A 27,642-nucleotide genomic window follows, 5' to 3' on the forward strand; every position below is an offset into this window, starting at 1 on the left:
TGCTGGAGGATGGCTCATTTGGGAAGATTCTTGCCTTACATGCACAAAGACCCAAGTTTAACCCCCAGAGCCCATGAAAAAATGCTGAGTGGTATGGCGGTCCTATAATCCCAACACAGAGAGTAAGCCAGAGGAGGGTCCCTGGGGTCCCTGGGGTCCCTGGCCAGCCAGGCTAGGAGGTAGATAAGTGCTCCTGAGGGTGACCCAGAGGCTGTCCTGCATCTTCCAGACACAAGTGCACATGTGCACCTGCATACATGCAAACACACACAAAACACCTATGTACATATACATACACCTAAAATTATTATGCATGTTATCCTTTGGGCAAACACTGATGCTTCTCAGGAAAGTTGGGCTGTTTGCGTTCAGACGTGTCTTAGGATTTGTGTTGCTATGAGAGAGACCATGACCAAAAGCATCTTGGAGAGGAAAGTGTTTATTTCAGATTACAGTCCACATCACAGTCTGTCTCTGTGTCTTGTGTCCTTTCTTTAAATCCACACAGCCTGTGACTAGTGGTTTCTAGTCCTGCCACCCCAGCACAGTGGCGCCATCTTGGAACCCAGGTGCCTTAACTTAGATTACTGTTGCTATGGTGAAACACCATGGCCATAAATAGCTGGTAAGGAAAGGGTTTGTCACCCTCACTGCTCCATGTAATAGTTCGTCATCAAAGCAGTGAGGGCAGGAACTCAAGCAGGGCAGGGACCTGGAGGCAGGAGCTAATGCAGAGGCCATGTAGGGGTGCTGCTCACTGGCTTGTTCCTCATGGCTTGCTCAGCCTGCTTTCTTATAGAGCCCAGGTCCACCAGCCCAGGGTTGGCCCCACCCACAGTGAGCTGTGCCCTCCCACACCAATTATCAACTGAGAAAATGCACCACGGCCTTGCCTGCAGGCCAATTTGGTAGACCATTTTCTCTATTGATGTGACTTCCTCCAAAATGACTCTATTTTGTGTCAAGTAGACCTAAAACTAGTCAGCACAGAAGACTTGCATTTACTCCTGCAGGGCTTTCCGTAAGTGTCTGGCTGCCACTTGCCAAGACACTCTGGGTGTTCGTAGCAGGTGGCTTTGTAAAGGACTGCAGGGGGAAAATGGCCTACTGCTGCTTTTGGTGACCACCGGGCCTCTCTGGTAACCGGGCGAAGCAGTTTAAGATAAGGTTCTCTATCAAGTGTGTGGATCCATGTGTAGAGAAGGAAAGTCCGAGGCGCACCAGCTAACTCAGCAGGCCTCCCCGCTACCCAGACCATGTGCTCAGCTGCCATGAGCTGATGGCCACCCTCACCTGCCCTGGTGTTTTAAAAAGTTATGTTTGTACTAATCTTTTTAATGCTATCATAAAAAAAAAATCACATTTATTTTAGAAATTATTGCTGGGCTGAAAATCCTAGCGCATAATATGAAATCATTCCACTATAAAATAGCAATAGAATCATGCCGATGTTAAGTGTGCAGTTGAGTGTGTTCACAGTGTCCAGCAGCCGAGCTACAGAAGTTCCTCAGCCTACAGGGCTGATCAGTCCTTCACCAGTCACTCCCCTCCCTCCCCTACCGCTGACTCTGACAGCTGACTACCCCCCATTCGGTTTATTTGTTTGTTTCTGTGAATTTAATTACCTTAGAGTCTATGAAGGTGGCCTTATACAGTGTGTGTGTGTGTGTGTGTGTGTGTGTGTGTGAGAGAGAGAGAGAGAGAGAGAGAGAGAGAGAGAGAGAGAGAGAGAGAAGGGGGAAACAGGAGGAGATAGAAAGAGAGAGAGAGAAAGAGGAGGAGGGGAGGAGACCAACTTATCTTACTTAGCATGGGGTTCCCCTGGAATGTGATTGCCTTCATTGTTAAGAACTGCGTAATATTCCGTTTCATTCATCAGGGATCACCTGGGCTGCTTCTGCTCTGGGCTGCTGCGGAGGGCATGGGGATTCTTTGGAATGGATGCCCAGGAGTAGAGCGGCCTCACGCTCGCTCTCTTAACATCTTCCTCTTTTCCTTTCTTTTTTTTTCTGATGGTAGTTACCCTAATGAGTATAAAATCATGTCTTAGCAATCACTGCTGGGAAAACTGGTTATCTACTCACAAAAGAATGATGCTAACCTCTTATATTACATCCAGTTGAAAGAAACCAGCTGCCTTCACATGCTCACAGACCTTAACACCACACGCCTTATTACTGTAAAACCAGAAGAAACACAAGAGAAGCCTTCATGATGGCGTTGCCACATATGACGCCATAGCAAAAGCGATCCCAAAGAGTCACCTCCGGTGTGAACACTTCCGCCCAGCAGAAGCAGCAGACAGCTGAGTGAAAAGGCAGGGTGCTTGTTAATCATCTACCAGATAAAAAGCAACATGTAGAAGATAAACATGTATTTTTATTCCGTGTGTGTGCGTGTGTGTGCATGCCCCAGTGCACATGTGGGGGTCAGAGGACAACTGCAGGAATCTGTTCTCTCCTCCACCATGTGGGTCCTGGGATTGAACTGAGATGTTTCTGTGCTGTGCCCGTCTTGTCAGCTCGACAGTCTCCTTGACTGTGGAAGGCTGCCAAAGCTCACCAAATACTTTGCTTTAGTTGAGAAGCTGTCCTCTGTCCAGGTCACTTAGTGTATGATGCTGTTTTGATTTTCATTCCATGACCCCTCCTTGAATTCTAGTGATGGATTCTGTCAGTAGTTTATTATAGTACTTCATTTTTCAGATGTGCTATTGAATTTGGTTTACACTGACTATTTTGATTGTATTCAGAGCTTGTAATGTAGACATCTTATTGTATCTGAACATGATATAATATGTAGTTTTTACTATTAGGGCTTGAAAATTATACACCAACATTATCATACCTGCACCTCCCATTTTTAAATAATTGTTTAATGTCCTTAAGTGTGCAGTCAGTAGTCACAGTCCTAAAGCTCACTGCCTTGTTGCTTGTGTGTTCATCTGTTATGATTCCATGTCCCTTTTAATTTAGCTACTTCCGTCTTTATTTCTTGCTGTATTTTTTTTTTTAGATTTTTAAAAATTTTATGTGTATGAGTGTTTTGCCTGCATATATATGTGCCATGTGTGTACAGTGCCTGTGGAGGCCAGAAGAGGGCGTCAGATCACCTAGAACTGGAGCTACAGTTGTGTGCTGAGAGTGGAGCACAGGTGCTCTGTGAGCAGCAAGTGCTCTTAGCCAGTGAGCCATCTCTCCAGCCCTTTCTTGCTGTTTTTTTTAAAAAGAAACTATGATTGTCCCTATTTTTTTTCTTTTTAAAAAAATTTTATTTCTGTACACTACATGGTACATCTATGGTTTATTATATTCCTCTCTCCCGTTGGATTTTTTTTGTAAAAGATTAGTTCCATAAGTTTGGGTAGACTTTTATTTTTAAATTTTTGCTTAGACTACTTCAAAGGTGACGGTATGCTCGGCTACCGGACGATGAAGTCACCTTTGTGTGACGTTAGCAGTCACTAAGGACCCTGACCCAGAGACCCTGACTGAGTAAAGATTGAAAAGGGTTTTTCTGTCCCGATACCCTTACAGAGAACGTTGTAAGGAATCAGTTGGGCAGGAATGTTGGCCTGGCGTGCAGTGAGTACCCTACAACCTGGGCATGGCAGACACTCCTAGGATCCAGTACTGTAACTGGCAGGGGGAGGCAGGAGGGTCAGAAGTTTAAAATCATCCTCTGCTGTGTGGAGTCCCAGGCCAGCCTGGCTGTGTGAGACCTGCCTCAAAAGATCAGAACAAACGAAAGCAGAGCAGCTTCATCAGGGAGTTGGCTACCTGGGGTGAAGGTGACAGAGGAAAGAAGGAAGAAACACTTGAGGTTTTTTTTTTCTTTTTACTTTTTTGTTCATTTTTGAAAACAATTTTTTGTTGTTTTTGTTTTTAGTGTCCCTGGCTAGGAACACTTGAAACTGACCAATCCCTTCCACTTTGGATATTTGGGTCCAGTCCCCTCACCAAGCTTTTGAAGTGTATCCAGTCTTTGGTTTTGCTGGAAGCTTTCTCTGCTGCTGTCTTTGAGGTCAGGGACCAGAGGCTCAAGTGTGAAGTGCTCCCCTGGTATACACAGCAGGTGGTGGCAGACCTGGCTCTGAGCTCAGGTTGGTCCAACCCTGAAGCTCCTTCCTAAACCACTGCTGACAGTGCTTCTGAGGGCCCACAGAAGTCTGCCAAGTCTGACAGGCGGACCCGAGGGGCATGGCTGGGGAGGGGAGGGCCAGAAGAATCTTTTGTTAAGTGAAGGACCCACTCGCAACTAGCTGAGCCACCCACAGCTTTCTGCCACAGGCAGTGTGGATCCTGCCTAGTTAATGGGGAGTGTGGGAGAGAGAGGACTCAGGGACTGGAATTTTCCCTACCCTGAATAGGAACCCAGTGGCTCCAGGAAAGAGAACAAAGCCCTCTGCTGTGTAGTAGAGTTGGAGGGGTCGTGGGGGATGGGGAACGGATGGATGTAGGAGGTATCTGCAGTTTGAAGAAAGGTCCCTGGGACTGGCTAGAGGGATGGGGTGGAGTGAAGGGGGCACGCTCAGATACAGGGGTCTGCGAGGCCTCTGGGGACATGACATTTTGAGAGTCACTCCGTGGGAGCTAGGGAATCCCCACCAGATCCAGGGGCAGCAGAGCCAGGGCTCTACTCTGGTTCTTAGGGAGCCTCTGTGGAGGGGGTGTGACTAGGGATGGGACGGTGGCTTTTGGGGCAGCCATCTGCACAAAGGCACACAGCCCATCTCCTGAGCTGAGAACCCCTAATGTAACTTTGGAGAGTCCTTTCAGCCTCCCCGTGCTTGCTTTGTTACCCCAAAGGTGGGGGCCTGAGCTCTAGCCCAGATCTCCCCTGAAGAGTGAGTAGGCTGGGTGGAGTCTCTGGGGCCACACAACCCCTTGGTATCTCTTGTGGTCTGGGAGGAAAACACCTCATTGTTTTCACAAGAGTTCGTCTGGGTGTGTGGCCGTATATGCTTTATAATTAGAATATGGGCCTCATGGTTTATACTGCAACCGGAGGGAACCAGTTCCTTGTTGAAGTTCATGCAGCATTTTTAACAGGCAGCATGATCTATGGTGGGACAGTCACCTCCTTCCTCTAAGCCTTGCTTGGTATCTGTCACATTCCAACCAAGCAGTTTTCCTGAATATGCCTTTTTAGAGAATATATAAATCATTCTCATGCTGTTGTGATATGTAGAACACAGTAAACACACGTGCACTTTTGTACACACAGACACACACACAAAACCACGATCCCGGACTGGAGGATGGACCAGCCTAGGTAATATGGGGAATCTTGGTATTTTAGGAATATGAGCACAGGGGGCTGTTGCCTTTCTCCGCCCACATAGCTGTGTTTATAATGAAGCTCGGCTTCCGGATAGATTGGTTTCCTTCAGTTTTAATCAGTTTATTTAGCTGTGTTTTGCTTTTATCCACGAATCCAGATCATTTGACTTTCCACTAATGTAGTGTGTACTCATTCTAACAGGCAGGGCACTTATTTTTTAAACGCAGAGCACTGAGTTAAATTTAAATTTTTAAATTAAAATTTATGGCGCAGACTTCACCATGATGTTGTCTTGGCAGTGCCCTTGTCCCTTCTTGTTTGACATGCAAGGAGACAGACTGGCAGCAGTTGTAAGCTGAAACCTGGTTGTATGCAGAGCAAGCCTGCTAGGGGTACTAACATTCAAAGTGGGGTGATTGTGTGTGTGTTTCCTTAAATGACAGCATGACACATTTGCTTTAAATAGAATTGTATATCCTGTTTGTCTAGGCTAGTGAGACTCCGTGTTAGATGACCGTAAGATTGAAACCAGCTCTAAATACTGTTTCGTTGAACAACCAGATCCATCTGTGCTCCTCCTGGTCACCTCGTCACACACTTGCACTGATTTGTACTGATGCGGTCAGCACGTTTCACAATGCACTTGAGTCATTTCCCCAGGAGACCCGGGTTTGGTTACTCATAGGGAAGGCATGCATTGACAACAAGTTCCTGGCCCTTTTCTATCACCCAGCTGTCAGGTCCTATGGAATCTAAAATAGAACTGTACTGATGGTTCCAGGCCACACACTGTTTACTGGTCACTCCGGAGGTGACCAGTCGCATGCACAGCAGTGCCCGGGCTGCTGTGTGGATGAAGCAGGATGTGGGGTGTCTTCCAATGGGGTCCCTGAAAGAGGACGACTTTGAAAGCCAGCCGCTCACAAGAGAGGAAGAAAAAGGAGGAGTTACATACCTGACTCGGGCAGCTCTGCCTTCAGTGCCTGGCAGCAAGAAGGAGAGGGTTTCAGCCTCATGAGTGTGGAGAAGGGGCCAGAAGATGAAGAAAATAAGTCTGGAGATTCAAGCTACATGCAGCCCAGCATGTGAGGGGCTGAGGCCCTTGCGAGGAATCTGCAGGCGAGATTTGTAATTTAATGCAGGGTCGGTCACGGTCGCAACAGGAACCAGAAGCCTGGCTATGATGAACTGTTGGCTCTCTTGCGCTCCTAAGCACACAGTAGGTACCTTGTGGAACAGATCCGCACACAGGCTTCCCGTGTGCTTTTAAAGTGCTCTGTCTTACTAATGACGCTTCTGTGCTGATGGTTTTCCTTCTGGTTTGCCACCGTATCAACAGCAACTGACAAGAGCTTTGTTTTTCTGGGCTTAAACAGCACAAGCTAGAATGTTAGTAACTGGGCGGCAGAGCTGTTAATTGACATGGGGCCAGAGCTGGGAGCGGCGCTTGATGAAGTCGGTCTTAGAACCACTCATTAGCATGAGACTTTAGTCACACTGAATTATCTTTCTTCTTCTGTTTGTGAAAGCCTTCCTTTGGAGTTTGCGGGCTGTGCAGAACTGTTTTCTGCCCAGCAAATTTCCTTGGGGATCCGGGCTGTTTTAAGTCTAAGGATAAACTAATCAGTTTAGAGCAGGTATTTGTGTGGTGAGCATGACCTAATCCTCCGGACAGCCCAGTGTCTCTTCCTCTAAATCCACTGCTGCTCGCCTAACCTGGAGCCAGGCTGCTTTGCTCTGAAACGAGAGGGAGGGGGTACCTAAGCTGTAGTTCAGATTTTGAGTCAGAGGGTAGACTTTATTTCCATGTTGACAGTTTGAATTTTTGAAGTTAGAAGAGATGGATTGATTACTAAATTTAACCTCAGTACATCATTTTTGAAGTCTTTAGGTGCCGAAACCAGGGTCTGTTAAAATAAAGTGAGTTAAAGGAAGTGAATTAGAAATTAAACTTTTACATCTGTCTTCATATTCAATCTTTTCATTTTCTCTTTCAAGTACTTCATGAGTCAACTGGTAGGCTTTAGAAAGTTAGGAAGTTGATTTTTTTTCTGGTTAAACCTTTAGTGGGTTTTGTGGGTTAAGGATGGATTGACTTTGCCAATATGTGACAATGCTTAAATCTTGTAGAGTTACAGAAACAACATTGAGTTAGTATGGATTTAGCAGTGAATTTATGTAATATTTATTGCATTTTTAAAAACTTTTGTTGTTTTTTGTTTGTTTTTGAAATAGGATTTCTCTATAGCTTTGGAGCCTGTCTTGAAACTAACTCTTGTAGACCAGACAGGCCTCGAACTCACAGAGATCTTCTTGTCTCTGCCCCCTGAGTCCTGGGATTAAAGGTGTGTGCCACCACCTTCCGGCTTTTAAAAACTTTGTGTGTGTGCATGAGAGTGTGCACAAGCATAGGACAACTTGGGGATATCGGTCTTCTCCTTCTGCCGTGTGGACATGGCAAACAAACTCAGGTCGTCAGACTTGGTGGCAAGCACCTTCTGAGTCATCTCTCCACCCTCAATGTGATATTTTAAAAGGTTAAATCTTATGTGCTTAAAAACATCTATCTTATCACCCACTATTAACTCTTTCTTCGTCTCCTTTTTAAATGTTATACCATATCCACACTTTTAGATGTTCACATATATGTAAGCATATATGTTTATATTTTCTTTCTAAAAATAATTTTACTTTATGTACATTGGTGTTTTGCCTACATGTATGTCTGTGTGAGTGTCAGATCCTCTGGAACTAGACAGTTGTGAGCTGCCATATGGGTGCTGGGAATTGAACCTGGATCCTCTGGAATAGCAGCCAGTGCTCTTAACCACTGACTCGTTTCTATAGCCCCAGATGTTTATATTCTCATTCCATGTTTTGGCACATCTGTGTACGGAGGAGAGATCTAAGTTATTTGCCTCACGGTGTGCTCTCTGATCAAAGCTGACACAACCTTGGTGTTATTGAAATATGTATTGTGTGCTACTTCCTCCCGGGTTTGAAATTACCTTCATCTTCCTTTTAAGTATATATGCGCTGAGTTTTTGCAAAAGCACAAAACCTGCTGGCAGTGGTGGTGCAAGCCTTGGGAGACTGAGGCAGGAGAATGGGGCCCAGTTTGAGGCCAGCATGGGTGCTATAGGGAGCACCTGTCTCTTTAAAACAAGAACAACAAAAGGTATTGCTTTAGAATCTTTCTTCTTTAGTTTTTTATCCTGTATAAAAGTTTCCTTTTATCCTAATGTGTATGTTTTTATTTCTTATTCTATTCAATATTGTTTGTATTCTAACAATACAGTATTGTTTGTTTTCTAACAATGCCTTTGAAATAGTGTCTTCCAGTACACATGGCATTCTATTGCACCTAAGGGTGCTGGGAAATAGTAACCAGAGACAGCTGTGAAAGGGTGAGCCCTAGGGGAACAGGGAATAGTCAGAGCAAGACCCCGCTACAACATGCAAGTTATTTGATGCTGGCAGCATGACTCCTTTCTTCTGTTAAAAGCCTCTCATAATTGTAGCTCTCTGGTTTTGAGGTGTTGTGCCTGACTTGGGGCGGGTGGTCAGTAATGATTAATTTCTTTTCTTTGCCCCAGAGATAGCTAACAGGATATTGAACATGCGAAACATACATTTTCTTATAAGTTTAAGGTAAATAGACTTCTCAATGAGTCACATATTTGGAAAGGCTTTGTATGCCTTTAATCCCAGCACCCAGAAAGCAGAAACAGGTGAGTTCAAGGCCAGCCTGGTCTATATAGCAATTTCTAGGCCAACCAGGGATACATAGAGAAACCCTGTCTCCAATAAGTTAGTAAGTAAGTAAATAAATGCTCTTCTATTCTGGTAAAACACAGCAGAGAGAAAGAAATTTGGGGTACAGTTGTAAATGGAATGATGCACTGTGTAGAGCTTCTCCCCCTTTCCCCTTCCTTCTTTGAGAGAACCGACTATGCGATGTGACTAGCATGCTCCTTTATCCTTTCCGTTTGTTTGTTTTGTAGCAATCAGCAGAATGGAATAAATATGATGACCGATTGATGAAGGCTGCTGAAAGGGGGGATGTGGAGAAAGTGTCCTCCATCCTTGCCAAAAAGGGCGTCCATCCAGGCAAGCTAGATGTGGAAGGCAGATCAGCGTGAGTATTGTCCTGTCCCCGGGGCCTGGGTAGAGCCTTGGGATCCAAATGCTCCTGTGAATTGTGGCTATTCCTGTTGTGATTTTACGAGCCAGAATCAGAACTGTCTACTATGGACTAGTTCTGATTGTCCTCCATCTAATACCTCCCAGTGTCCAGCTGCTGAGGTGATGTACAGCCTCTGCTCTTTGGGGTTTTTCACCGGCAGACTTTTCTTCAGTCCTTGTATTCGATCTTTGAAGCAGCCATGTAGAAGAAGCAGTTTGATGTCTGCAGAATGTCTCTAGCTTGTTCTGACCTCAGGAGTCCCAAGCTGAAGGAGGGCCCCAGCGTTCTCCTGTATTCCTTTGCCACATTCTGTAAAGGACACCATCTTTTCCTCCAAGCCCCAATCTGAGCTTTTAATTTAGACCATTAGTTTAGACAAGACTGGGCAGAAAAGCAAGGATCTTTGGAATACCTAGTGTGCCTTGGATAGGCATGGTTAGGGAGCCCCCCCCCTTCCTTTTTGGGTGAGCTGACTCCCAGTTTGCTGTGTGCCTCTAATCCAGAGGTCTCTCCCCCTCCTGTCCAGATCTGCACCATTTCCCTCTGGAGGAACAGAAGCAGCTAGGTTAAAGGGCAGATCCTGACTCTGTTAAGGCTCTAATTACAGCCTCTGCAACCTTAGCTGGGAGCCCTTCCAGCACCAGGGTGAAAAGTCCCATTTCCTAAAAGCCCTGTCTCAGCCTTGCAGAGTTTTTTTTTTCTTTCGAATACTTATAGTTGGAAGCTGATGTTAAATATAGAAGTGAATATTAGGAAGTTAGTCATTATTGCTTGATGTCGATTATGACTTTGGAATGTATAATATTTCAGTAGAGCAGAGTGTGACTGGACATTCAGAAGGTTTTAACAGCAATAAAGCTGGGAACTATTGGCTTCACAGTCAGTTTTATCTAGCAGCCTTCTGGTTTGTTTCTTTGTTTTCACGGAAACAGGATCTCTCTGTGTAGCCTTAGCTGATTTCACCAAGACGTTGACCAGGCTGGCCTTGAACTCATGGAGATCTGCCTGCCTCGGCCTCCTGAGTGCATTCCTTTTAAATTACAGGAAATAAGTTATTTTTATTTTTATTTTTTTTCTATTTTGTTTTAATTCCATGCAATTTGATGTGGCTTGTGATACAGATGGTAAAAGGTAATCTCTACAAGTGAGTGTCTTTCTATTTTCTTTCCCCAGTGCTAAGATGTTGAGCAGTGAAGTCCTTAGTGTGACTGTTTCCTTCCAGGGTTTGGAATGGTTGCTAGAATATCTGCTGGGCTCTCTGGTCAGAGCTTAGTCCTGAGCTTATCCGAACTGACCGAGCCATACAGAATCGGGGTCAGGGGTGAACACTTGTGTCTTGTTAGTCTTCCAGGAAGGTCTTTGTAGGAAGGAGTCTTCTTCTTGGTACTCACATGGCAAATATTTTCCTTTTTATTAATACGTATGAACTATATATTCTTTTTTAATGAAAACATTTTATATTATTTAGTGTGTTACAGATGTACGTTCTATATTATCTCTAGTGGCAAAACAATTTTAATTTAAAATTTTAAAGGATACTTTTATTTTGAAAACACTTTGTTTTTATTTTTACTTTTGAAGATGTGTGTGTGTGTGTGTGTGTGTGCATGTATGCACGCACACGCACACGTGTATGCCCCAGTGTATGTATGTGCACCACAGGAATGCAGGGGCCCACAGAAGTAGAAAAATGGGTTGTAATCCTTGGAATTGGAGGTACAGATAGCTGTGAGCCACCATATGTGTGCTGGGAAGTGAACAGGGTCTTCTACAAGAGCAGCCAGTGTAATTAACTACAAAGTGGTTGCTTTAGTCCCAAGGTTTTGAAATTCTACTAAGAAAAAAAAAAGCAACAAGTATTTGAATTCGTTGTGGCTCCAGAAAGGAACTGGGGATGGCTGTGGTAGTAGAAACAAAGCTCAGTGGGCAAGAATATCCGTGTCACTGGGGAGTGGGGGTGCATGCTTTCATCTTGGTACTTGGGAGGTAGGAGGATCTCTGTGAGTTTGAGGCCAGCCTGGTCTACAGAGTGAGTTCTAGAACAGCCAGAGCTGTTTCATAGAGAAACCCTGTCTCAAAAAACAAAACAAAACAAAAACAAGAAACAGCAACAAAAATAAATATCCATGCTGGGCAGCAAACAACCTCCTGTAACTCCAGCTCCAGGGGATCCAGCACCCTCGTTTGGCCTCCAGATACCTTCAAGCACATGAACACACACATACAGACATACACAGACATATATACAGATACACACAGACATACACATGCTAACACACACAGACGCACATATGGGACATACACACACACATGGACGGATACACACACTACATATATTTAAAAAGAATAGGTTCTTGCTGGGTGGGGATTGTGCACACCTTTAATCCCAGCACTTGGGAGGCAGAGGCAGGCGGATCTCTGTGAGTTTGAGGCCAGCCCGGTCTACAAGAGCTAGTTCCAGGACAGGCTCCAAAGCTACAGAGAAACCTTGTCTCCAAAAACAAAAAGAAAAAAGGAGGAGAAGGAGGAGGAGGAGGAGGAGGAGGAGGAGGAGGAGGAGGAGGAGGAGGAGGAGGAGAAGAAGAAGAAGAAGAAGAAGAAGAAGAAGAAGAAGAAGAAGAAGAAGAAGAAGAAGAAGAAGAGGTTCTCTTAGCAAAGGAGTATTTATTTCTGTAAAGTGCTTCCTTATGCTTCATGTACAGGTCTGTGCATATGTTTCTATGATTGACATGTCCTCTTCCTGAAGTACACCTGCTGTTTATAGCTTGGGGCAGTGTAGGCAACGCCTCCTGCCCTCTCGTGCACTGTCTGTGTCAACTGTTTTGAAGGCCACAGTCTTCCAAAGTGTGGAGCTGAGGATGAAAAATGACCCTCAAACTGGCATTTCCTAAGACATAACCTTAGGAGGCTAAGGACCTTAGTGAGAAGGAGGCGCTACTGCCTCCAAAGGGCCATATGGTGTGTTTCAGAGTCCAGTGGATTTCTTCCGGGTCTCAGGGAGATTGAATGATGCCCATGGTCCAAGTGCATTTGTCCTATTAAAATGGGGAAGGAATTTGTCTCGTGACACCTCTCCTCTGCCTGATTTAAGCCGAAGGTAGCCGGGCTGCCCCGAGGAAGGCTTGCTCTCTAGCTTGCGTCTCACCTGTCAATAGTACTAGAGTCACACGGCAGGGACGTGATATCTGGAAGGGAATTTGCAAGCTGCTCTGGATTTTGTCTCTTGGCATTTTACTTAGCAGACATTTGAGAGTGTGACTTCTGACACGGGTGTCTGGGGATATAACAGAAAGTAAAACATGGTCACCTTTGCACTGACTGGGTTTGCAGTTGAGTGAGCAGAGAACCGCAGACTGCGGAGAGAATCAATACTGGACTTACATGGGCTAAAAACGTTAATCTACAGAGAGTAGTGAAGACAGTGCTTGAACTGGCATTTTGGAGCCCATTCTTGTTGGAGGGATACCTTGCTCAGCCTAGATACAGCTGCGGGGAGGAAGAACGGTGAGGGGGAGAGGATGTCAGTCCTGCCTCAAAGTGATATAGCTTGTCTTTTTAACAAAAGGTTTTATTTGATGTGTATGCATGTATGTTACACACATGCAAATGGGAGCCCGTGTGGCCAGAAGGAGGAATGCCTACAAGTACTCTTAACGCTGAGCCCTCTAGCCCTGAGGTTAGCATCTTAACAGGATTGACTTACTTTGTTAGGGAGCTTGGTCAATGAGGCCTGCTTGTGAGAAACTTCAGACACGGGCGGAATTCTGTGTTTCCATTAGTCACTGTCAGAAGGAGAAAGCATTGGTTAGGCTGTTAACTCTGAAGAGAGAGAACCTTTGATCTGCTTTGCTCTTAACCCTTTTCTGTACCTTTATTTTTTGGGCGGTTCCAATATATTTTATTTTATTTTATTTTTTTGGTTTTTCGAGACAGGGTCTCTCTGTAGCTTTGGTGCCTGTCCCGGAACTAGCTCTTGTATACCAGGCTGGTCTCGAACTCCCAGAGATCCACCTGCCTCTGCCTTCCAAGTACTGGGATTAAAGGTGTGCGCCACCACCGCCCGGCTTCCAATATATTTTAAATCAAACAAAATAATCTTATAAATAAATAAAAATGTTTTAGTATGGGTTCTGGGAAAATAGCTTAGAGAATGAATGCTTGCCACCCAAACACGAAGACCAGAGCTCTCATCCCTGAACTTGTGGAAATGCTGGGTGCATGTGGCCGCCTGCCCATCATTTCCTGAGCTCTGGCTAAGAAAGTGGAGACAGGCGGTCCCTGGGCAGGCTGGCTGCTCAGACCAGCCTTCTCAGGAAATCCTGGGCTCTGATGGGAGACCCTGCCTCTGTAAGGCAGAGCCTGATCGAGGAAGATTCCTAAAGTCAGCCTTGGGCTTCTGTGTGGCCGTGTGTACGTGCACATGAGCACACACAGACACACATGACATGCATACGCATGTGCATGCATGCATCAGTCATACAAACATGCCAAAAACAGGCAAAAGGAAAAATTCAAGTGTGCTTTATTCAATTTCAAGCACCAGGGTTTTGTTAGAATAATAAATAATAGGGCTAATGATATTATATAATAATTTTAAACAGCTCTTATTAAAGCTGTTGGATATTAAAATATTTCATGCCTAGGAGGTATTTCTGGAATGCCTTGGCTTGTTTTATGAATCATATTTTTAAGCATTTCAGATTTGGGAACCAAAAAACGTTCTATCTCTAAAGGCAATCTCACAAAGCAAAGCCTTTGTAACAACTGTGCATGCGTGTGTGTGTGCGCGTGTATATGTGTGTGTATATGTGTGTGTGTTAAATAAAGGATGATGTTGGTAGAACACTTTTTAATGTGCATGGGTATTTTGCCTGCATGTATGTCTGTGCACCTGATGCATGCCTGGTACACAAGGAGGCCAGAAGAGGGTGTTGGGTCCTCTGGGACTGTAGTTGCAGATGGTTGTGAGCTACTGTATGGATGCTAGAAATTGAACCCAGGTCCTCTGGAAGAGCAGCCAGTGCCCTTAACCACTGAGCCATCTCTAGCACCATGAACTGTAGCCTTCGTTAGTTTCCATGGCATAACAGATGTTCTCTCCCATTTAGCTTCCATGTTGTGGCATCCAAAGGGAACCTAGAGTGTCTGAATGCCATCCTCACCCATGGAATTGATGTTGCAACCAGTGACAGTGCAGGTATGCTTCCTCCAGGAAGAGGCTGGGGCATTGCCCGTCATTGACCCCTTCTTTTGCTTCTTCCTTCCTTCCTCTCTTCCCCCTCCCTCTGCCTTGTCCCTCCTCCCTCTTCCCTTCCCTCCTCTCCTCTGCCCTCCCTCCCGTCTTTTCTTCCTCCCTCTCTCCCTCCCTCTCTTTACCTCTCTTACCCTTTCTTTCTCCTGCCTTCCTCCTCACCCACTTCCTTTTCTTTCTTGCTAAAGACTGAACCAGGCTTTCATATGCTGCCGTGCACTCTACCATTCAAAGTTATACCTCCTGCTATTCCATACATTTTAAATCAGACTTAACTATAGCTGAAGACGTGAAATCCTGAAGTTTCTGTTTACTTGTTTGCTTACTATTTAGTTTTTAGATTAATTTTACACGTATGTAGTGTATTCCTGGCTGTATGTATGTGCACCATATGAGTGCAGTGTTGGTAGAGACCAGAAGTGGGTGTAAGATCCCCATGGAGCTGGCTGTGAGCTGCCTGATGTGGGTGCTGGGAACCGAACCCTTGTCCTCTGCAAGAGCAGCATGGGTGGCATCTCTTCAGCTCCGAGTTTCTGAACTGAGGAACGTTTATTTGTGAGTGTCTCTGTGGGAGAGGTCAGGAACCGAACTTTAGGGCAGGGGGATGGTAGACCTGCCATCCAGTGCTCGTCCTAAAATGCCCATGTATATTCCTATCCTGTGCATGTCCTCTGGTGAGATTGTTGGACACTCGTTTGGATGTCTTCTGTGCTGGAGAAACAGCAGCCTCGGCAGTGTAGTCCCTGGAACATCTGGGTGGCCGCTCTGCATTTGCTGAGTGCTCTACACATCACCCAGGTTAATCCATCTTGTCCTCAGCCAGCGAGGGTGGCAGCCACTGAGCTGTCAGGAACTTGTCGCGGGCCCCGTAACAGGCAGTGTCCATAGGGAGCCTGTCCTGGCTTTGCCTGGCAGTATCACAAGGGCTGTTTATAGACAGTTGGAATCTATTTTTTAACTTTCCTCTTGTTTACCTCTGTCTGTCTTTAAATCTCACTGCTGAGTTTGCACATTTAAGGTAAACATGCAAGTATTTGAACACAGCTGTTGGGTTTCCTTCAACGAGAGCATTAGATTTTGATTAGTTAGGGTAACCGTTTTTTTGGGACTTGCTTTTATATTTTTATTTATTATTTGTGTGGGTGAGTTTGTGTTAGTTAGCACTCACATGCTCCAACACAAATGCAGAGGTCAGAGGTCAAAAGCAGGAGTTGATTCTCTCCTTCTACCATGTGGATCCTGAGGATGGAACTCAGGCCATCAGGCCGGGTGGCGAGTGCGTCTACCCACTGAGCCCCCTTGCCAGCCCTCTGAGCTACATCTGCGGCTTGTGAACTGACATCTGAAGCAGTCCCATCCGAGGGACTAGAGGATGTGTGGGCACAGTTGGCTGTGCTCATCAGGGCCGGCTCACAGGCCAAGGATCTCTGTACTTTGTGCTGGAATCCGGCTGATGAGACCCGGGGAAATGTAGGGGTTTCCTAAGCTCACATAAAACCGTATGCAGATTGAAAGCCTATGTATTTGTCAGTCCAGGACAATCAGAATGCAGTTTCTTTTCTAGCCACTGTGATTGGAAAAGCAGGCTGCATATTGAGGTTTTGTGATATTGAAGAAAAAAAAAAAACAGAAAAGCATTACAGATAGGATATTGGCGTAGCCTAGTCAAACCCTAAACCTTTCACCAGCTAAGTGAGACGTATGTGTGTGGAAATACAGTTAGGAGGGGCAGCAAGATAGCTCAGTGGACCAAGGGGCTTGCCACAAAGCTTGGTGACCTGAGTCTGATCCCCACATGGACCGGCATGGTGGAAGGAGAGAAGTTGTTCTCTGACACCGCCATACTTGCTTTGGGACATGGGCACCTCCACCCACAGAGAGAGAGGGAGAGGGGGGAGTACCCAATGTTCTTTCCAGTGTCATCCTCTTTGGAACTTGAGTCAATCTCTCACACTGAAGACCTCCTCACCAGACTCTCAGACTGAAGATCTGCCCCCCAGCCTCCCACCCTAAGGCCTCCCCCGCAGCCTCTCTCACTGAAGATCTCCCCTCCCCAGCCTATTTGGCATTTCCTTTACAAGGTGCACTTTGGGACCCGCAAGATTGTAAAGCCCTTGTTCTAAGTCGCTGTCCTGATTCCGAGTCACCAGACCCTCAGGAAGAAACAACCGACTCCCTCAAGTTGCCCACACTCTCAGCATGGCACACACACGCCTCTCCTCGACTAAATATAAATAGACTTAAAACATTTTAATCTTTAATTTTAATTTTAATGTACATTTAGAGTCATTATATTTGAACTAGCTGTCTGGTTTTCAGAGACACAGTCTCAACACTGAAGTTTAGCTGACGAAGCTGACAATTGAGAGAAAACTGTCCTGGGAGTCAATTTCTTAACATTCTCTGTCCTCACACTAGCTAGCCAGAAATGTTAGGTGACATCTAGGAATTTCTTTTCCTTTCTATAGCCTTACTTACTTTTAAAAATACTGATTTATTTCTATTTTATGTGGATTGACATTTTGCCTGTTTGTGTGACTATGCACTTTGTGCATGCAATATATGTGGTGGCCAGAAAGGGGCGTCAGATTCCTCTGGGACTGGAGTGACAGATGGTTGGAGTCACTGTGTGGGTCCTGGGAACTGAACACAGGTCCTCTGCAAGAGCAGCCAATGCTCTTAACCACTGAGACATCTTCTGTCTCTTTCTATCTCTTTCTCTCTCTCTCATACACACACACACACACACACACACACACATATACATATGTAAATATGTACATCTCTCTCTCTCTCTATACACACATATACACACACACACACACACCTTCCCTGTGCTACTGTGTCTCAGGCACTGCTCAGTGCTGGAGGTTGAGTGGCACATGAGGACACATTTCCTACCCTTTAGGAACGTGCAGGATTCCTTTTCCTTGCCTCCCTCAGAGTTGTGTGTGCCTGCACCGTAGTACTAAAATGTCTGTCATCTTAGGACCAGAAAGGCTGTTTACAGTGTTTACAAATTGAATATCCTGTCAACCAATTGGGCAGAAAAACGTCGTATTTCTATTAAAATTCCTGTGTGAAGAAACTAATCCTTCACAGAGACTTGAAACGTTTGCTTTCGCTTGTAGGGAGGAATGCTCTTCACCTGGCGGCTAAGTATGGACACGCGCTGTGCCTGCAGAAACTTCTCCAGGTAGGTGTGCGGAAACACTTCAGTGGGGGACTCTGAAGCTTGAGTGTGCTCTTGGTGTCTTCAGAGTGTGAGATCCGAGGGGCAGGCTCACTGCTCGCTTTGCTGGCAGTTTTCCCGTCCTCTGTGGAGGAGTGTGAGCAATGAGGGACAACAATGCGAGGGAAGTGCATCGCATAACTCAGGGCATTAAAAATAGACAACAAAGGCCTGACCTTCCTGTTGATGTGAGCCGGAGACTAGCCTTTTCTGTTGCCTAGAATGGGGCATGAGATGGTGTCTAGCATAGGGTTTGTGTGTTCCTATGTCTCCACACCGATGACTAGATGACATGATATTAATGTCATGAGTCTTTCTCGGGCAACCACAGGATTGTGCTAGCTACTTGGCTGATTGAAGGTTTTGGCCAAAGTGTCCAGCCCTGTGTTGACACTTAGAACTGATTAGTTCTCTCAATTCAGTAGTTCGTGTTAACTCTTGCTGGAAGGAACAATGACATATTTTCAATACTCCATGCTATTGTAATGGGCATATGTTTCCTGTTTAGTGAAACGCTGTTTAGCTCACAGTTATGTGGCATTATTTTATTTGTTGCACGTCAAAATATTTAGTAGATTGTCTGAACGCCTTTATTTTCTTTGATAAGTGGAATATTTTAAGATGAAATAACAGCTGTTCATTCAAGTGTGGCTCTTGAGTTTTAAGACCATCTCCCCCCCCCCCCCCCCCCCGCACATCATCACGTTGCTCTGTTCCAACAGTACAACTGTCCCACTGAGCATGTGGACCTGCAGGGAAGAACTGCCCTTCACGATGCAGGTGAGCAGAGGTTCTGGGCACAGTGGTTCCGGGAAACACGGGATCCTTGAAGGCAATTTCAAGGGCTCATGAATTTCTTTGGATAATTTGTGGAGAAAAAGTATTGAAGAATTTGTATGCTTAAAATTGAAATGTATGAGCTGGTCGGTGGTGGCGCACGCCTTTAATCACAGCACCCAGGAGGCAGAGGCAGGCGGGGCTCTGAGTTTGAGGCCAGCCTGATCTACAGAAAGAGTTCCAAGACAACCAGGACTGTTATATAGAGAAACTCTGTCTCAAAAAAACAAAACAAAATTGAAATTTATAAATCGCATCTGTAGAAGAGGCTTCTACATTACAAATTGCATCTTCATCCAGAGGATGGTGAGATGGCTCAGAGGACCTGAGTTCGATTCCCATCACTCATGTTGGGTAGCTTGTAAATACCTGTAACAATAGTTTCCAGGGAATGGGATGTCTTTGGCCTTCGTAGGCCATCCATGTGCACATCATTCCTGCCCCCCACATCCACATGCAATTAAAAGTAAAGTAAGAATAGAAGATTCATTCAGCCAATATTTACAGATTTGGTAGAAAGGAAATATCTGAAGAAAATAATAGAGATGTCTATTAGCCAGGAATGTTGAGTACTGTGTGTGTATGGCGGGGAGAGGATTTGGGAGAATTGGGAAAGGCCTTTTCTGTAAACCCCCTTCTTATTTGCCGCGGGAAGCCCGGACCTGTGCAGGCAGTTATAATTAGCTGTAGCAGGTTGATCTCTGAACTTACGGGGGAGCTGTTGTTTATTTGGGGGTTTGGCACTAGATTACATATCTATGCATGTAAAATATTATTTACTAGAAACCTCATATTTCAAGAATTGTACTCAGTATCGAAGTTGTGCATTGTTATTTTGGCGTCATTAAAGTTAGAGTTGGAAGTTAAATAACTTTTCATATAGAGAGAATTTTTGTATAGGATAAGGAGGCCTGTATTAAATTTCTAATTTCCTTCAGCTTTAAAAAAGATTTATTTTATATTTTGTGTGTGTGTGTGTGTGTGTGTAGGTGAATGCCACATGTATGCAGGTGCCCATGGAGGCCATAAGAGGCCTCACACCCCCTGGGAATAGCAACAATTTTTGTACATAAAATTTCTCATTCATCACCTTTTCCTCTCTTATTTGTTTATATAAAGGTATAGTTTGCAAAGCCAATAAATAATTTAGCTATTATACAGAGATTCTCTTTGATCAGTTTTAAGATAGAAAATGGATGTCTGCCATGCTTAGCCAGGAGTGGATGATGTGGACCTTGGTAGCTTAAAGTAAAGAATTTAGGTTGTCTCCCATGAACCCAGAAAAGCCCGGATGTCACCAGATGCTCACCGTTTGTCCTTGTCCCTTTGTTTCTCAAAGCCATGGCAGACTGTCCTTCTAGCATCCAGCTGCTCTGCGACCATGGGGCCTCCGTGAATGCCAAAGACATAGTAAGTCGGTTAGTTTGTTTGCATCTCAGCCCATACATTGTATCACTCACATTTTGGAAGACTTGTTGCTTTACCGTCAGTTGTTTCCCTTGTTGTTAGGATGGACGGACACCACTCGTTCTGGCGACACAGATGTGTAGGCCGACAATTTGTCAATTGCTGATAGACAGAGGGGCAGATATCAATTCCAGAGACAAGCAAAACAGGTAATTCTTTTATGATGGCTCCTGTAGCAACTGGAGGTCCGTGACACTGTTGCTATAACCTGGTCTGCCCACCCCACTTTCTGTCCTTGGGTGAATGCTGAGGAAAAGCAGCAATGGGGGCCCATATTTAGGTCAGAAAAGTAGGAAAAGAGGAGTCCTACCCTGGCTATTTAAAACTTTCTAAAGGTCTTTAAGGTAATAGGTACAAATAAAGACATTAAAAAATTATCTACAGTGTTTCTTTACATGAGAGATTATCTTGAGATGAAAGCAGTTCTTGGCAACCCGGGATTTGACACTGGCTGGTTTGGGTTTTCTCGGGGTTTCTCCTTAGCAGGCTCACGGTGTCGTCTCCAGGTCCGAGTTCACTTTGTGCCTTAAATTCTTGTTCTGGCTTCCTTTCTGTTGCTCTGATAGAGCTCTCTGAGCCCCTTAGGGGAGGAGGGATGGTTTTATTTTAGTTTACAGGACACAATCTGTCATTGAGGAAATCCAAGCCAGGAACTCAAGCAGGAACTTGAAGCAGAGACCATGGGGGACCTTTGTTTGCCGGCTGACTCGCAGGCGTGTGCTCAGCTAGTTTTCATATACAGGCCAAACCACCTGCCTAGGGATGGTGCTACCCACAGTGGGCTGGACCCCTGATTAATAATCAAGAAAATCCGCCACAGAGATGCCTACAGGTCAATCTGGTCTCGGTAATTCCTCAATTTAGGCTTCTCTTCTCAAATTACTGTAAGCAGGTTCAGTTGTCAATCAAAGCTAACCACGACTGAGTCCTTCATTGATACTGCTGTATTTAATGCTATTTCAGTTGATATGGTCTAGTCATTTCTATTCATAATTGTCCCCTTTCTTGATCAATTATGTCACAATGCTTGCTTACACTAGAGTTATAATTTTGGTCACTAAGTCTCTGTTGACAAATAACTGGAAAATACTCCCTCAACTAGTTTATTTATTATAATAGTTTATAACCAAAATTTCTGAGTTTTTATAATTACTAACAAATGCCTGTTTACTTAATTTTTTTTCTTCTAAACATGTGTCCTGTTTGTAACTCATTGGAAGTAGATGGATATAATAAAATTGTATTTAGGTGTCAAAGTTTTTACCTTGAATTTTTATTATTCAGATATTTCTTCTAGATATTGCCTAAAATTCTCCTGGTGTAGACTCCTTACACATGGTACTGCGGTCCCCAAGGCCGTCTTCATACAAGCATATGTTGTATATTGGTCACATTCTGCCATGGCCCCTGCCCCCCCATCTGCGAGTCCCCTTTATTGTCACATATTTCAAAGGAGGACATTCTTAAGTCACCATTGTGATCGAGAAGGTGACATTTCTGTAGATGTTACACTCTGATTCCAAGAATGACTAAGGAGATTGGTTTTAAAGTTAAATTTAGGATTCCAGCAGGGCGACCACACTGACCTCATTATAATACTGATGTTTTTATCCATCTTATATCTCTCAGAGCACTTTGTGTTGTATTGTAAATTCACCCCAAAGTGAGGCAAGGTCCTGGGTGTTTGTATAGGGTTGGTAGTGGAATACGGTTTTGACACTATTTAACTTTTTCCTTTTTTATCTTTAGCATATTTTTTAATCTAAGAAACCTATTAATCTCCTATGTATAGACATTTATGATAGCAACCATGGAGGGGGTGTGGTTATAGAAGAGAGCTTGCGTAGAAAAACAAGGCAAGGATATCCAGTATTCACAATTGGGGCAGAAGTCAGATATAGGATAAGTTATGTTAGTGGAGATGGGGTAAGTCATTGTGGGAGAGATACAGGAAGTCACTTTGGAGGATATAGGACCAGTCACTTTAGAGGATATAGGACCAGTCACTTTAGAGGATATAGGACCAGTCACTTTAGAGGATATAGGACCAGTCACTTTAGAGGATATGGGACCAGTCACTTTAGAGGATATGGGACCAGTCACTTTAGAGGATATGGGACCAGTCACTTTAGAGGATATGGGACCAGTCACTTTAGTGGATATGGGACCAGTCACTTTAGAGGATATGGGACCAGTCACTTTAGAGGATATGGGACCAGTCACTTTAGTGGATATAGGACCAGTCACTTTAGAGGATATGGGACCAGTCACTTTAGAGGATATAAGGTTAGTCCTTTCAGTATAGGAGTAGGATTAGTTGCTTTAATAGATGTAGGCTAAGTCACTTTAGTAGATACAGGATCAGTTACTTTAGTAGATACGGCATCAGTTGTTTTATTAGAGGATTGATGAATCATCTTATTAGATGTAGGGTCAGTCAGTATTTCAAGTGTCAGTTCCCTCAGTGTCAAGCATAGAAATGACGAGATGGTGTCTAGGATCCTACTACTTTTCCCTGAGAACTTAGTTAATTCATAACTGTTCCTTGTGGGTACAGTCTGTGCTGTTCATGTGCTGATAGTGGATACAGAGGAGAAAGAGGTCCGTGATCAGTAGGGTGTGCTTCTGGAAGGCCTGCATGGGAGGAAGCACTTGTCTTCCACCCTAGTATCTTTGTCTTACTTATTTACTTACTTAAGACTGGGCCTATCCCAGGTTGGCCTCACACTTGCCATGGAGCTGAGGATGACCTTGATCTTTTGGTCCTCAGGCCCTCATCTCCTGGGTACTAGGTTCACAGGCATGTACAACCCTGCCTACAGGTACTGGGGATCAAACTCAGGGCCTTGTGCAGGCTAGGCAAGCACCCTACCTGTGTTCCCACAGGGCTCCCTTAAACAAGACATCAAGAACAGAATCTGCTTTCCTCCACTGGGGGTAGAATTTGCAGGGGAGTTTGTGTGACATGGGTCACTTCACCAGAAGTACGCAAACATTTGGGTTTTGAGCAGCTTGGGCCACAAAGTAGTTAGGGAAGATTTTTACAGTCATTATTTGTAGGGCATTGAAGAACTGGAATAAACTAGGTTAATGTAGTGGCTGGCATAGTTAAAGTGTATTAGTGATGGAAGGGTAGGTGTGGTGTGCATGCGTGTAAGCCTAGCACTGGGGTGGAGGCAGCAGGATCAGTGGAATCCTTCACTACACAGTGAGTTCGAGGCTGACAAACAGTAGTAAAAAGAGGTTAGAATTTTCTTTCTACGGCTGAACAGAAAGCAACAGGATTTTTGTTTTAGAAATGTGATGAGTCAAAATCAAAAAGATAAAGTATCTGAGTCCATGTGAAGTATAACTTCTTGAGGTTGGAGCTGCCCTTTACCTAGCAGGGTACTTCGGGAATATTCTATGCAATTCCCACAAGGTTTTGACTTTCCTATCTTTCAGGACGGCTCTCATGCTGGGTTGTGAATATGGCTGCAGAGATGCTGTAGAAGTCCTGGTTAAAAATGGTGCTGATGTGACATTGCTGGATGCCCTCGGCCATGACAGTTCTTACTATGCAAGAATTGGTGACAATCTGGACATTCTGAACATACTGAAGACGGCATCAGAAAACACCAACAAAGGTGCTGGTCGGTTTCTATAAAGGATATGGTTCTTTAAATATTTTGAAGTTTTAGTTTTAAATATGTGTGTCTGGGTACTGGTTTGTGCATGTGAGTGTAGGTACCTGTGGAGGCCAGAGGAGGGCGCCAGATCCCCCCAGAGCCAGAGCAGTTGTGAGCTGTCATGTGGGGATTGGGAGTTGCCCTCCTATTTCAAGGCAGCTGGGCCACACTATGATCTGATTCCTCGGCCTGCCCTGGTGACTGTGAATTGACTCATGCTGAGGGAGAAGAGGCAACAGGAGTATCCCACTAATATCATAATGGATACATAAAAACTGCCCATGCTAATGTTTTAATAAGGACTCCCAGTGAGGCGATCAACTTTTATACTTACCAAAGTTTTTATTTCCTTGCTTTGGGATATGTAGCCCTGGCCACTGTGGGATTTATGTAGACTAGGCTGGCCCCGTAGAGATCCAAGGTTGTTTTGTTTTTTAAAACTTCTTTAAAATTATGTGCATATATCTATACCTGGGGGGAGATATGTATGCTAGGGCTGTTAACCACGGAGGCCAGATGAGGGTGACAGATCCGCTGGACCTGGAGTTACAGGCATTTGTGGGCTACCAGTGTGGGTGCTACCATCTGAGCTTGGGTCTGCAAGAGCTACTGACCCACTTTTATAACCCTAGCTTGTAAAAAACATTGCTTTAAAGAACGTGTCAGTGTATTTAAAATATTCATCTGGCGCGTGCCAAACGCCTGTGCCAAGTATGTGTCTGTTTCTTAGGGAAAAGCGAGAACCTGCAGAACAACCCAGCTGTGGAGCTTCTGTGAACATTCCTGTGCTTACCCCTTCCTATCTGTTCCTCAGCTGTAAAGTGACATGTAGCCCCCCTGAGCTCTGACTGGACCTAAGCTTTCTTACATAATGCATGTGGAAGGCTGTTCCTGCCTAAATAGTTTTGTAGTGTAATTTTTATTGATGCACAGAATTCCATTTATTTAAATTTAGCTTAACAAAACAGCTTTTGATAGGTGGTGCTTAAGTTATTTAGATTTTTACTAGTGTGTTTATAAATATTTTTACATATTTTATAATCGCCTGGAGGACTAGAGAGATGGCTCAGTGGTTAAGAGCACTTGTTGCTCTTCCATATGACCTGAGTTCAGTTCCTGGCCCCCAATTGGATGGCTCACAATTGCCTGTAACTCCAGCTCCAGGGGATCTGATGGCCTAAGTGGGCATGGTAGGCACGTACCCCTCCCCACATATTCACATAGAAAAAAATAAAATAAATCTTAATGAAGATCATTCCCTACATTTTGAATTGTTGAATTGCAGGATATGCAAATTTATTTAAAATTTTGCATATATTGATAATTACCTTTCTATTTATCTGAATATCATCCTTTTAAACAAATCTTTGCTAATTTGGTAGGCGAAACAGACTATTTCACTACTGCGTTAAACCTAAGTTTTGGGAGTAAATTTAAAAGCAAGTGTTAAAGGAAGATTGAAGCTGTAAAAGAAAACTGGATGTTGTCTCAGTGGTGCAGTTGGGGATTGCCTATCTGCCCGAGTGACCCTGTAACCATGGTGGAGCAGCTGGGGATTGCCTATCTGCCCAAGTGACCCTGTAACCCTGTGACCCTGGTAGAGAAGTTGGGGATTGCCTATCCGCCTAAGTGACCTGGTGGAGCAGCTGGGGATTGCTGCCTATCTGCCCAAGTGACCCTGTGACCCTGGTGGTGCAGTTGAAGATTGCCTATCTGCCCAAGTGACCCTGTGACCCTGGTGGTGCAGTTGGGGATTGCCTAAGTGACCTCGTGGAGAAGTGGGGGAATGACTTCTAAGTTATACACTGATGTCTCATGCGTTTTCTCTTTAAATCCTTAGGGAGAGAACTTTGGAGGAAAGGAGCATCTTTGCAACAGGTGTGCCTTTATTTTAATTTTTAAAACTGTTTTGCTGTACCCTTTAGCTAATGTCTTCCTTAAGACTGGTTAGTGAGTTTAGGTGGGGTTTTGGGTTTAGCCATATATCGTCTGCCTCAGGTTGTCACTGCCCATGGAGGTCTTAGGGCATGAGGTCCTGTTATAAATACTGTGCCACTCAGCTTGAGACAAGGGACTTTACTTGCAGTGAAGGTTTCCAGTAGGATGTCACATCCTACATGGAGTCTCAAACATCCTTACTGAGATTCTTCAAGGGATTTTGGCCTTAGCAACAGAGCTGATTTACTGTTTTAGACGATTCTTCCAGTAGAATAAGAAATGAAGGAAAAAGTGGATTTGTTTTGGGGTTTGGAGGCAAGTGGCTTGCTGTGTAGCCCAGGCTGTCCTTGGTCGTGCTGGTCTCCTGTTTTAGCCTCCCCTGAACGCTGGAATAATAGGCCTGTACCACCACACTCTGATGAAAACAATTCAAAACTGATTAAATGTTGTGATGTCAATACCACTATGAAAGGTTTTATTTCTTTTTAATGTCTTTTCCATATGCATTTAATTGAGGGCTTGGCTAATTAAAAAAAAAGCACGATGCGCAGAACACTTTACTTGATACTAATTTTAAAAACTCTCACGTGACCCCCGCTTCGTGTCCCAGTTTGAGTGAAAGTCTTAACACGGTCTTCTCGTCTCTCCAAGTTAGAGTGGGGTTTGGTTCAGGACACCCCAGGCTCCAAAGCTAGTGCTGGCGGCAGCTCCCCCTCCTGCTGGCTGCTCCCTTCCCGGCCTCCCACTTTGCTCAGTGGGGACATCTGGCCACTTGCACTCTGAGGAGGAAGGAACCAGGTACTTTGCAGCATCGTCCATGCGCACTGCATCATCCTCTCCTCTCCCAAGGCCTGCTGCAGCTGCAGTGTGGCTTCCATCCTCTCCATCAGAGCGCATGCACACTCATGCATGGGTCTTGTCTGTTGATAGTGTCTGTCGTCTTCCCTGACCCCTAGAGAAGCTGAAGCATGGCATTCTGAGATGCACATCTATTTAATCAAGAGCATTGATTATTAGTATGAAAATGAAACTTTGTCCATGATGTAGGAGTTGTCTAAGTGAATGCAAGGAGTCAGTATTGTGCAGGGAACAGTAAGATAAATGACTCCAAATCCCATGTTTTCTTAATTTATTGAATGTATCTATAGAAATCAGTCACAGAGTGGATTTGTTCTTTGCTGGGAGACATGTGTCTAGTGCCAGAGAACCCAAATGTAGTGGTCAAAGGCAGACAGGCTAGCTTGAATGTCTATAGGGTGCCAGTTGCCATTCTGAGTGCTGAGGAATGTGTGGTGTGTTGAGTCCCTACCCTCGTGGAGTGTTCTGGTTAGGAACAGAGGTGCAGTGAGCAGAGGAAGAGGACATGGCGTCGTGGCAGATCAGTGAGGGATCAAGATAGAAAGATCCTGAGCTGCGAGAGAAGCCTCGCAGGGGGAGGGCCCAAGCCCTTTGTGGAGGTGCGCGTCTAAGGCCAGTGCGACTGCAGTGGTGTGCACAGGCGTGAAGAGGCCAGATGCCAGATTAAGAAGGTTTTGTAGCATTCTGCAGGACACAGAAAAATGTGATGGACAAACTGCCAGTATTAGTGGAACTGTTTTTGAAATTTCCTGCTTCATGGAAAAGTTTGCTGGATACTATGGGTCTGTGGGCTGAGGATGGAGTCCACAATGGTACAGAAGAACTTTGGGTGACTGTCCAGGTAGCGAGATGTCTCTGTTAATTCTAGAATTTTGGAAGTTGCTTGCAATGCACTTCCTCTTATTACTTAGGTATTATTATA

At 44.7% G+C, this 27,642-nt stretch overlaps 1 protein-coding gene across 2 annotated transcripts in view; it reads left to right on the plus strand.

Moving 5' to 3' along the window:
- Positions 1-27,642, plus strand: part of Uaca (uveal autoantigen with coiled-coil domains and ankyrin repeats) — an 87,694-nt gene that overhangs the window by 38,103 nt on the left and 21,949 nt on the right. Inside the window, exons 1-9 of one of the 2 annotated variants that reach the window (XM_057767642.1) lie at positions 6,045-6,502; positions 9,288-9,421; positions 14,578-14,666; positions 17,852-17,916; positions 18,675-18,732; positions 20,129-20,199; positions 20,299-20,405; positions 23,701-23,882; positions 25,765-25,802. In XM_057767642.1, the coding sequence (XP_057623625.1) occupies positions 6,464-6,502; positions 9,288-9,421; positions 14,578-14,666; positions 17,852-17,916; positions 18,675-18,732; positions 20,129-20,199; positions 20,299-20,405; positions 23,701-23,882; positions 25,765-25,802 (783 nt within the window). In that variant the 5' untranslated portion in view covers positions 6,045-6,463. Of the gene's footprint in view, positions 1-6,044; positions 6,503-9,287; positions 9,422-14,577; positions 14,667-17,851; positions 17,917-18,674; positions 18,733-20,128; positions 20,200-20,298; positions 20,406-23,700; positions 23,883-25,764; positions 25,803-27,642 lie in introns of those variants that run through there. The other variant, XM_057767641.1, reaches the window with a different exon arrangement.

The sequence above is a fragment of the Chionomys nivalis genome, chromosome 4 (genome assembly GCF_950005125.1).
Source record: "Chionomys nivalis chromosome 4, mChiNiv1.1, whole genome shotgun sequence".
Lineage (NCBI taxonomy): Eukaryota > Metazoa > Chordata > Mammalia > Rodentia > Cricetidae > Chionomys > Chionomys nivalis.